General features: G+C 33.6%; 1 protein-coding gene across 7 annotated transcripts in view; it reads right to left on the bottom strand.

Moving 5' to 3' along the window:
* Positions 1-12,531, bottom strand: part of WASHC4 (WASH complex subunit 4) — a 67,738-nt gene that overhangs the window by 25,234 nt on the left and 29,973 nt on the right. For 6 of the 7 annotated variants that reach the window (XM_078076507.1, XM_078076504.1, XM_078076505.1 and 3 more), the window contains exons 16-25: positions 11,787-11,894; positions 10,872-11,018; positions 10,670-10,749; positions 9,371-9,476; positions 8,684-8,800; positions 6,339-6,507; positions 5,676-5,830; positions 4,230-4,304; positions 3,847-3,951; positions 1,264-1,398 (exon numbers count right to left, since the gene is read on the bottom strand). In XM_078076507.1, coding sequence (XP_077932633.1) covers positions 1,264-1,398; positions 3,847-3,951; positions 4,230-4,304; positions 5,676-5,830; positions 6,339-6,507; positions 8,684-8,800; positions 9,371-9,476; positions 10,670-10,749; positions 10,872-11,018; positions 11,787-11,894 — 1,197 coding nt within the window. The remainder of the gene's footprint in view (positions 1-1,263; positions 1,399-3,846; positions 3,952-4,229; positions 4,305-5,675; positions 5,831-6,338; positions 6,508-8,683; positions 8,801-9,370; positions 9,477-10,669; positions 10,750-10,871; positions 11,019-11,786; positions 11,895-12,531) is intronic. The other variant, XM_078076508.1, reaches the window with a different exon arrangement.

The following is a 12,531-nucleotide window of genomic DNA, read 5'->3' as shown; positions in this document are numbered from 1 at the left end:
ACCAAGTTCCGGTGGGTTGAATAGGTATTATATATATAAACATACTCCTTCCCAAATAATACACATTAGCTGAGCTAAAATTTCTAATTGCACCAATAAAAAATGATTTTTCACGTCTCAGCTGATTAAAAGAGTTAGGAAATTACTTTTTATATTAATAGCAAATGGACACAATTCTTACAAACAAGAGAATGATTATTTCTCTGAATATAAATAATTTATTCCAATAAAAAGGAGATAATTAAATTCTCTGATAACTATAATCTATAATTTTATTAGTTATCTTACTAGGAATGTATGCTGCAAATCAAATATAAAACCCACCTAATAATCATGTTGGTTCTCTATCCACACGGCTACAGGCCTCTATACTAGTACCACTTAGATTTCTCTTCATTATTACAAAACTCAGTCCAGAGGGTGAAGGGAAAACAGCATTCTTATAAATTACGGATGGGAATATCAATTGGTACAGTGTTTTTAGGGTGTATAGCAACATGTATCACAATTTTAAATATTCATATTTTGTGCCCTAGAAATTTCTCTTCAAGCAATTCACCTTTCAGAATTTTAATAGTCTCCAAATTAACAGAGATAAGTATGTAAAGGATGTTACCTGCAGTACTGTTAATAACACTAAAAAATCAGAAAAACCTAAATATCTGTCAGCTGGAGAAGGTTAAATAAGGTGTAGTATACATCTTTACTATCAACTGTTAAAAAGAATGAGGCAGATCTATATGTAGAGAACTGTGATAAGTATACTGTAAAATAATGTGTGTATTATTACACCATTTTTGTTAGGAAAAAAAGCAGTATATGTAGGTGCAAATAGATATGTTTATCACACAGACATCTAGAAGCATCACATCAGAATGTTAACAGCAACTGCCTCCAGAGATGGAATTGGGAGGAAGAGAAATGAGGGAGATCATTTAGTTTATGCACTCTATATTGTTTAAATGTTGCAAAGTAAGCATGTTTTGCTTCTGTGTTATTTAAAATAAATAAAGAAAAGTAACACCCGGCTATACTGATCCTTACACTGTGGCCTACAGAGAATGCAAAGAGTAAGATATTATAAGGGGAAATACAAGAAACTTGGAGGCCAGATCTAGGAGACATTATTGTGAAAAATACCTAAAAAAAAAAAAAAAAAAATGAAAACTCCACTACAGAGTCTCATAATGAACTTCAGCATAAACATCTGCTATACACTCAACAGTTCAGTCAAACTACCTTAAAAAGAATATGTGAAAATACCTTATGATCATTTTGGTCCTTGACTTCCCTGAAAAACCGAATATCTTTAATCAATCGAGATTTGATATGTTCATCATACATAAATTGGCTGAATATATAGAACTTCTTTTTCAAAAACTGGTAGGTGAAATTAACCTATAAAATTAAAATACAAAAAACTGGACAGTTAATATAAAAATTAATCTAAAATCAATGTGACTGAATAACAGTTATCTATAAACTCTAATTTATATGAGTTTTCATAAAGTCTAATATTTATAAAGTCTAATTCACACTGGACATAATAAATGAAGTTTTATTGCTCAAGTTTACAGAAACTTCTATAAGCTCCCTTTAAATATTTTAACTACACAAAAGGGAAAAAAGGAAAAAAAAGGAAAATATTTTCCTAATAGAAGTAAGAGTTATAGTGAGAATCAAAAAACCAGATTCAACACTCTAGTTTTTAAGTAATAAACCACAATCAGAAGTTTCTGATCCTCCATCTGCAAGACTACTTTTTACTAATCTACATGTCTAGAATGATACTGAAGTAAGAAACATGGTGCTCTTTAACTTTCCTGAAGGAAGACATTCAATTATTTATCCAGGAATATTTTGAGCACCTCTTATGTGCAAGGAACGGTCTATCTGCTCTCATGCTAGACATGGTGCTTGTCATCATGTAGTCTATATTCTAGCAGGAGTGACAGACATTTTAAACAATTATATGTTAAATAAATTATTAAATCTCAACTGCAATAATTCATACAATGAGAAGTGCCAGTGCTTTGAGAATGAATAATAAAAGGCCCTGACCTAGACTCAGAAAACCCTGAAAAAGTTGAATTTGAGCTGAGATTAAAGCCATAATAACGTAGAGGATGGAAGCCCTAGAGGATGAAAGCCCTGTACTAGTCTTCGTCTCCTCCACCCTCAAAAACTACTGTTTTGGCAAATATATGCCATTTTTTTTAACAGTCTTCATTTACCCAGTTTTAGAAATGGGTGCTTTCTCATAACTTTTCTTGTGGCTTAAACACTGCTTTTCATTTATTATTTTTTAATTTAAATTCAATTAACGTATAGCGTATTATTAGTTTCAGAGGCAGAGCTCAGTGATTCATCAGTCTTATATAATACCCAGTGCTCCTTACATCATGTGCTCCTTACATCAGTGCCTCCTTAATGTCCATCACCCAGTTACCCCATCCCCCCACCCCCCTCCCCTCCAGCAACCCTCAGTTTGTTTCCTATGGTCAAGCATCTCTTATGGTTTGTCTCCCTCTGATTTCGTCTTGTTTCATTTTTCCCTCCCTTCCCCTATGATCCTCAAACACTGCTTTTTCTTGATCTCCTTACTAGTAGTTGTGTTAGCAGAAATAGTCTCTTCTTTATCCTTCCCACTCTTAATAATGGGTAACTGCCAGTCTCTGATCTTGTCTCTTCTATACTCAGTCATCACCAGACATCAGGAATGTACATTCACTAGTGTGATCAACTGATAAATGACTGTATCCCATGCTAGAGTATAATCACCATGAGAGCACAAACTGTTTTTCTCACCACAGTGCCCAGCACCGTGCCTCAGGTAAAATACACACACAATTATATCTATTACATGAATGAGTGAGTATCTAACAGATGAGGTCAAAGAAGAGTTTATTTATCCTGAAAAGTTCAGACATGACCTCTACCAGGTGACTCCTTATTTTAAGTTATAAACTCTGTCTCATTTCTATATTGGTAACCACTAAAACAGAACTCCAATCACATCTCCTATCAGCTCAAATACTTTAATGGCTTCCCCACCGAATATTAAAATGATCCCTATGTAATTTCCAGTTACATAACTCCTTCTTATTCCCTTACTTTCAAATATGCTTAATAATAGTTTACTATTTAAGCATTCATACTCTTCCTCAAGGAGAAGTTAAGTGTATCCTGAAAAGCAGGTAAATTCAAAGACTTCTCTTGTCCGCAGAAGAAAAAATAGCATACAAATTCAAGTGAGTCTCTCAAGTGATAGAAGGCCCACTTCTAAAATTCAAAATATTTTTAGAAAATTTCTACTTTTATGGATATCAAATAATTATTAAGTTCCCCCCCAAAAAAGAGCATGACTGATGTTAAATAAACTGCTATCAATGATTTGCTTGCAAAAGCAACTTTCAAAGAATATCAGACAATCCACACAGATACATATATTTATGTCAATGTGCTCAAATCTCCAATGCTGTTTATAATGATGATCCTGAGATGGTAAGATATTCAAAAATGCCTTTGTATCACTGAGCTTCCATCACATCCAACACAATTTTAGTGCCTTTTTTTTTTACGATTTTATTTTTAAGTAATCTCTACAGCCAGCATGGGGTTCAAACTCACAACCCCAAGACCAAGAGTCACATGCTCCAGCAACTAAGCCAGCCAGGTGCCCCCCCGACATTTTAATTACACCAACCAGAAGATGGAAACTCAGGTATAATATAAACAAGCAGTAGTATATGTTTACCAGAATATTCTATGAGAAAACTATTTGCCAAACTACCAAATTAAACAGGAGTCTATTACCCACCCAAACCCCCCCAAAAAAGTTCTTACTGTTGTATTCATGATTCCTGTGCCATGTGTTCGAATTGAATTAGCAATATGCCGAATATTAATAGTGTTCAAATGTTTGTTATTGCTTGTTCGTTCAATAAAAATCTGCAACGAAACAAACTTATGCTAAGTAACAACACAATCCATAGCAACACTGGTCAGTTATACAAAGAAAATTTTACAATCTATTTTATTAAAGATAATTTAATTGGAAAGTCATTCAAGAAGATAATATAATCAAAGCAAAGGAATAAAAAGATGATCTCTAAACAATTATATTCCACTTTATTTCACTAGTTTTCACTAATGAGAATCAACTCTGCCTCTCAGACTTCCTACTATACATCCACCCACATTTAAAAAGTATTTTAAAACCTACTCACCTGATTGTTGAGATTATAGAGGTATCGAGACACAAATATATGAATATTTCTCATAATTTCCAAAACATCCAGGCCCTACAAAACAACCCACAAAGTTCTATTATTATTGAAGATAGGCCTGTATCAATATAGTGACTTACTACCAATATTTTTAAATTACTTTAAAAAACAACTATACAAAAGGTATGACCAAAGGCTAAGGAGCCCTCTAACTGCTATAATCAGGACTATCTCCTTCGGGAAACGTGGCTGCTTGTTCTCTTATCCCTTTTGTAAAGACAAGAAGAGTTATGTTTAAAATTTCAGAGATTCATGACTCAATCATTTCCCCACCATTCTTGAGAATATTTGTTTGTCTTCCCAAGATCTTCTGTATATGTTTTACTAAATAAACTAATGGCCAGATTCTAAAAGGTAGTCAGGATATGTGGTGATATTTATAAAATACATACTGTTTTTCAGGCACTGTGCAAGGTTCTTTATATTACACTAGACCACCTTTAACATACAAGTTACCTATGAAGAATCCTTCATTCTTCAGTTATTACTCTAATGTCTAATGGCATCATATAAATTGTCCCACAGCTTTTCTAACTGGGGCTCAAAGGAGCATCACAACACCCATTAAAGTTTTTATTATCGTTTTTCTCATGTTTCAACCTAAAAATCTGTTTACTTACTTTTTCTCCTACTAGGTTATAAGTACATGAGCTGAAATTGTTTTTGTTTTGTTTTGTTTTGTTTTTAATGTCCCAAAACATAGTTCAGTGCCTGGCATCTTTTCAGTAAATACTAAATGTATAAATGAATGAAAGGATATACAAACTGATCCTAGAAATGCAAAAGGATGGAGGAAAAATTATGATCCTCAAATTTTGGAACTGAATAAATGTTTTTTGATAAATACTATTTTTGGTTTTTCTTAGAAAAGATACATGCAAATTAACTGGAAACTTTAACTTTTGCACTCATGAGATACTACCATATTGTAAATTAGCTCACTGAATTAGCAAAGCCAAATGCTTGTAGGCACTCGTCATTTTAAGAATAAATTTATAATCATATATATTTAACCATTTTTTCCTAAGACATTAAAGCCTATGTTATATCTAGGTTTAAAATCCTTAACTGTGATCTTAACTAAACTTTTTACAATTCTGCACAAGTCACCTCACAATCCCAATGTTTCTGAAACACTGTATCTAAATCTATGTAGATTTCAGATGTTCAACAAAAGGCAGAGTGTAAACAGGAAGCCTGTGGTAAATTATTCATAAAGCAAATTAACACCATCTAATTTTTTATTCTTGTCAAGCATGTAGTTTTTATAGCAAATATTTTGAGATATAAACACATGCTAAATAAAGTAAAAAGAAAAAAAAAGACTGCTTAGAGAAACTCTGTTATGCTATAAACACACTATGTTAAAAACACTTTATACTATACCTGTTCCAAAGTCTGACTAGGAAGATGAGCCTCTGTCATAACCAATCCATAACGCTGGGTAGCTAAATTTCTCATTTCGCTGTAAGTGGCCCAGTCATGAAGAGCCACTGTTGTTAGATTGTAGAAAGTCTTGTCTAGGTAGTGAGTTACATAAGCTACAAAAAAATAATTAATAAAAAATAAAAAATTTTTGATTCATGAAAAGTAAAAAAGAGAAATGAAACTTTTTGCAAACAACTTGTCTTTGAACATTAAATTTCTTCCTTTAAAATAAGGTACCAGGGGGGCGCCTGGGTGGCTCAGTTGGTTAAGCGACTGCCTTCGGCTCAGGTCATGATCCTGGAGTCCCTGGATCGAGTCCCGCATTGGGCTCCCTGCTCGGCAGGGAGCCTGCTTCTCCCTCTGACCCTCCCCCCTCTCATGTGCTCTCTCTCTCTCTCTCATTCTGTCTCAAATAAATAAATAAAAAATCTTTAAAAAAAAAAAATAAAATAAAATAAAATAAAATAAGGTACCAGGAAAATAAAAATGAAGAAACAAAAACGAATTAAAGAATAAATGAGTAATACAAAAATACCCTCAAAGTTTTGTTTTTTTGTTCTTTAATAGTTAAGGGCAAACAGATACAGAATATGACTTTAAGAAGGAAAACAGAACACTCACCTCGAATGTCAATGAAACGATTGAAAAATCGAATTGGATTCAAAGAGAAAAAAAGGGCCAGGTCTTTCATGCCAACTTTGAAAGGGTTTCGGTCATCCAGTTTTAAATGAGTGTGCACAGAAAGTCGCAGATCCTTCTCTATTTCCTTGCATAATTTGTCCAGTAAATGCTATGCACAAAGAATTGATATCTTAATTTTTCAAAATGATATTCCAATTGCATTGTTCTTCTAAGGCATCTATGCTTGACCATTAGAGTTTTATAATCAGCGCAATGATGAAAAAATTTGTCAAACTGGTTTAAAAGTCTAAATAAACTATGGTAAAGTATTTTTATTGGCAAAGTGAAAATTACTTTGTTCTCCATTTTATTTTTTTTAAAGATTTTTTATTTTTAAGTAATCTCTACTCCAAATGTGGGGCTTGAACCCACAACTCCGGGATCAAGAGTCACACACTCCACTGACTGAGCCAGGCAGGCGCCCCTGTTCTCCATTTTAAACCAACGATTTTTTGGGGACGCCTGGGTGGCTCAGTCGGTTAAGCGTCTGCTTTCAGCTCAGGTCATGATCCCTGGGTCCTGGGATCAAGTCCCACATCGGGCTCCTTGCTCAGTGGGGAGCCTGCTTCTTTCTCTGCCTGAAGCTCCCCCTGCTTGTGCTCTCTCTCTGACCAATAAATAAAAATCTTTAAAACAAAATAAACTAAACTGATGATTTTTTGACCAGGGAGCAGTTAGATAAATTCTAAATTTTTATTTTCATTAATACTTAAAACCCTTGAAAAGAACTTCAAAAGCTAATGTCTGATGAGTTCATTACAAGGAACATGAATAAACAATATAAAGTATAACATTTATGGAAACCAGTAACTAAGAAGGAAAGGTCCTGAGAACTAGCAAGAGAAGAAAAAAAATTTTTTTTTTCAAAGATTTATTTATTTGACAGAGAGAGACACAGCGAGAGAGGGAACACAAGCAGGGGGCGGTGGGAGAGGGAGAAGCAGGCTTTCCACCGAGCAGGGAGCCCAATGCGGGGCTCGATCCCAGGACCCCAGGATCATGACCTGAGCCAAAGGCAGATGCGTAATGACTGAGCCACCCAGGCGCCCCAAGAGAAGAAATTTTTTAAAAAGCTTCCTTATAGGGGTGCCTGGATGGCTCAGTCAGTTGGGCATCTGACTCTTGATTTTGGCTTGGGTCATGATCTTGGGGTCATGGGATCAAATGCCATGTTGGGCTCCATGCTCAGCAGGGAGTCTGCTTGGGATCCTCTCTCTCACTTTCCATCTGCCCCTCCCACCAAGCGTGCTCTCTCTCTAATAAATAAATAAAATCTTTAAAAAAAACTTCCTTATTATAATAATCATTTTTTTAAAAAATCACAAAATTCATTGCACTAAAGGTAATGAAATTAATCATCTTCTCTGGTCTACCATTAAGTTCTAAATACTGGTCAGACATGTATGTTATTATAAAATACATATAAAAACAGTTAATACAAGAAATTATATAAAATTTTTCACAATTTTATCAAACCTGAATATCGTTTATATTGTGAAGTTTACTCATTTTTAATCTCTCCCTCCATATAACATTGCTAGATGAAAATTTAAAGATATCAGTGTTTATAATATGCATTCCATTAAAACAAGAAGGTATATATTACACTGCATTTGAATTATTTGTTACACAAGTAAGTCTTTTAAATTTAGAAAATTTAAATAAACAGAAAATTTTAGTCAGTGACGCGCCAAATAATTCAATAAAATATCGGTAGTTAAGTTGCAGTAACTGCATTACCATTAGCAGCACTCTATTTTCAAACCAATTTTGCATTTGCAGTCTTCTAAAAAACAGAACTTTAAATTCAAATCTACTATTTATTAAAGTGAAAAAAATTTTCCAAATTCCTAGTCTGAATTTCTATATAAAAAATGGGAATTAGGGGCACCTAGGTGGCTGTCAGTTGAGCATCAACTCTTGATTTTGGCTCTGGTGGTGATCTCAGGGTCTTGAGATTGAACCCTGCCTTGGGCTCCGCACTCAGTGTGGAGTCTGCTTGTCCCTCTCCATCCCCTGCTTGTGTGCTCTCTCTCTCTCTCAAAAAAATACATAAAAAATATTTTTTAAAAAATTAGGAATTAAAGACCAATTTAGCACAATAGTGATAGTATAACTAAAAAGAAATCCTTTGTTCTAGACAGTGATTCATAAATTTATATTATGACATATGAATATGAATATATAACACATATGTAAATGAAAGCCTGCTTCAATCCAGAAAGTTTTTCCAAATATTGAAAAGCTTAAAACATGTATTTGGAATGCAATCTCGAATATATTACCTCATTTAAAATTTCCATAATTTCTTTGTCATAGCAATCCAGAAGTATTTCATAGGACTCTAAATGCCTTGCATGCATCATAGCAGGTACACAGTCCCGTAAAGCACTGAACATGTACTAAGAAGAAAATTAGAATGTTCATGAATTTCAAAAAACCAGAGCTCTAATTAAGAAATATAAAGGGAAAAAAAAGGACTATCACAAAGGTTAATTATCTATCCTTAAAGACAAAATCTCAATTTGAAGAGTGTTTTTAACACGTCTGTCTTACTTTCCTAAATAAGAAGAGCCAGATTTTATTCTCTAAAGCAGATACTTTAAATCAAAAAAAAAAATTCACATTTACTTATCCTTTCTTGTCTTGAGCATTCAAATACTTATTTCCGTAAGGAAACAGAGCTGAGTAACACAGACCTTGCTGACAAGTAAATGTCAGACTACTGTGACATAAACTAAAATCAAGTGAAATGAGAATGATAGGAATATGAGTAAAAAAGTTAATTCATTAACATTAATATCAAATTTAACTAAACTAACTGCTTATTAAATATGCACAGCATTGTAAAAACATTAGCAGTCAATTTTAAAATGATTTATTAAGTCAAATGATTGTATTTAAAACTAATTAGGATGGTTTGTATGGTGACTAAAAATGATGGATTATTTTTTACATTATTCTTCACTTACATGTAATCTGGCTGCATCAACAGCATTTTCATATACATCATCTAAATAAATTGGGAAGACAGCTCGATGCCAGTATAAAAAACAACAGTCACATTGTGTTTGGACTCTACAATGTAAAGTAGTAATTAGTGGTAGCAAAACTCAAGTACCCCCCCACCCCAAAAATAATGAAAGGAACAACATTCTATACCATACTGGTAAGAGCTCAGTCTTACCCATTTTTTATTCCCTGTATCACATAACCCAAAATCAGTACAGAAAAGCCAAAAGGTAAGTATTTTTCAGATTGAACAAGGATAACAAAACATTCCAATATCTGATATTGTCAGAATTCTGCATATATGCTTTAGTTCTAAAGCATACTTGAAAAATGATATAACTTTTAAATAGTTAAAATTTTCAATATTATTTGGTATGACTGAACTTATAATACTTGTATCATATGCACCATTTTACCTGTCTCAAAGTTGAAAAACAGAACCTTTTAAAAAAAGTGACAAAAAAAACAAAAACAAAAACAAAATCAGAAACCCAGTTACACTTAACCTGTCTATAATCTTTGCCAAGTGACCATTTCACACCATTCTGTGGCAAAAAAATGATCATTAAGTATCTTGTAATGAAGCAGGCTCACTATTTCTTCCAAAGATAGAAAGTTAAATGCTACTAACTACAAAAGTCTCAAGTTCTCAGAACAAAAAACAGTAAGTTTTAAATGAGTTAAAACGTTAAAGTTTCAAACATTAAGCTTTAAATGAAAACTGTGCTGTAACCTTAATTCACCTGGGAATTAAAATTCAGAAGACCCATTTTCCCTTCAAGAAACGTATTACTTCCTCAATAAAAAGAAAATAATAAAGTCACAAGGGGCTTCCAAAAACTAATTCATTTAAGTGAATTCCAATTCATGTATCAAAATAAAATTACAGAATGTGACATGTGACATGACTCTCTAAGTCTCTCACAAATAGATGAAACCTTGTTTTAAAGCAGCAATTTTAAAAGTCCACTATGCTAGTGGACAATGACAGTAAACCCAATAGGCATCAGGGTCTAGCAGATGCTCTAGGGGTGGTATCACATTCTCATGGGAGTTCTTCCAGAAGCCACCTCCTTACTGTAGAAGCAAAACTAAAGAAATATGATCCCTAGTCACAGTCTCATTTTGGTCATGCTAAAGGAGTGACAAGGAGGAACTAATGGTCTATCTAGGTTATATTTCTTCTCTTGCTATGCTAAACAGAAAATTGATGTTTCTATTACCTTACCTTTTGAGTATCATTACATATCCCTACTTACCTTTCTCTAAGCTCACTGATAAGATCCAGCTTTTTCATGACTACTTGCAGTGGAAAGAGTTCTTCATCTTTAAATGTTTTCTTTCAGGAAGGGGAAAGAATGACAGAGAAGTTGCAAAGTAAGGACAGATTTCTTAGGTCAATAACAAGTAAAATGTGAAATCTCAGATCTCATTCTCCCTCCATAATAGCAATACACTTACCATTTGTGTGCCAACACTTAGTGCCAAAGAAACAATAAGTCGTCGTTGCCTTGTGCTTGGTCCATTTAGAGTGTTTTCAGCCAAAACTAGAGCAGAGAGCACATCAAGACGCTGTTCGCTATATTTTTTGTCAGAAATTACTCTTTTCTAAAAGATAAAAGGAGAAAAAACAAGAAATAACAGTTTCATTCTTGAATCAATAACAAAAGACTCAAAAGAAAAACTTCAGGGTAATCTTTTCCACGATTCAATTTAAGAGAGCTTAGACAAATGCTTTCCCTGTTCAGCTTTTTCTGATGTTATGTGCTTTACTTCTATAACATTACCATTGAATGCTGTCAAGGACAGCAAATGTATTAAGCATGTTTTTAAATTTCCATATTAGGCTTTTTGAGAGGCAGTTCAAGATAACAGCAGAGGCCACATTCTAAAATTTCTATATTAATTTAATAAGGACATTATTTCTTTAAAGAAGAGGTATATTTTAAAACTACACACAATGTCATTTTTTAAAAAAGATTTTATTTATTTACTTGAGAGAGAGAGAGAGAGAGCACAAGCAGGGTAAGCAGTAGAGGGAGAGGGAGAAGTAGACTCCCCGCTGAAGCCCAATGCAGGGCTCGATCCCAGGACCCTGGGATCATGACTTGAGCCGAAGACAGACACTTAACAGACTGAGCCACAAAATGTAATTTTTTAATAGAGGAGTGTTAATGTATTCCATGCTGCAAGTTCAGAGTTAAGATAACCCTGATCGCTCTAAATAACAATCATAAAATACCATGGAGAAAAAGGACCAAGAATTATTACACTTGAAGGTATGGAGTAAACAGACTAAACTAAAAAAACACATATAAAACAACAGGAGAGCAAACTGAAAAGATAATTATGCTGAATACATAATAAACTTCATACCTTTGCCACAGAAATAGAATTAAGAGCCTGATGTTGAAGGTGCTGTGTTATATGTGAGACCGAATCAGCCACAACCATGCTTCTTCTGTAGAACATATGCTCTATTGCCTAAAAAGAACCACAAGTAATGTTGTGAAAATCAACTTAAAACTTTTAGGCAAATTATAGACTATCTTGAGGACCTTGGGTTAGGTAAGGAATTTGTAAATGAGATCCAAAAGCACTGTGATATAGGATAAGATTGGTAAATTCAACTATATTAAAATTTAAGAATTTCTGTTCATCAAAAGCCACTATTAAAAAAATAAAAAAGCAAGCCAAAGTATGAGAAAAGATTTGCCATACACAAGGGTTTAGTACTCAGAAAAAAAAAAAAAAGGAACATTTTTAATGGCAAATAATTTAATAGATAAAACTGAACAAAAGAACTCATTTTTCACAAAAGAAAAAACACAGTTAATAAACACTTTAAAAAGACACCATCGCCAACAATCAGGGAAATAAACACTACAAATAAAATCATTTACCTCCCACCAAAAAAAGAAAAAGCCAGATAATACCAATGTTGGCCAGTTAGGGAACCATGGGAAGTCTAGTCCATTGGGGAGGTATGTAAACTGACTGACAGAACAATGGTAGGAAACAATTTGGCATCCTCTTGAAAAGCTGAACATGTACAGAATACACAACCCAGCAATCCACCAGTAGACACGTAACACCTCAGAAAAACTCTTGCGCGATTACA

Source organism: Halichoerus grypus, chromosome 6, assembly GCF_964656455.1.
Source record: "Halichoerus grypus chromosome 6, mHalGry1.hap1.1, whole genome shotgun sequence".
Classification (NCBI taxonomy): Eukaryota; Metazoa; Chordata; class Mammalia; order Carnivora; family Phocidae; genus Halichoerus; species Halichoerus grypus.
This window is presented reverse-complemented; position numbering and strand designations above follow the sequence as displayed.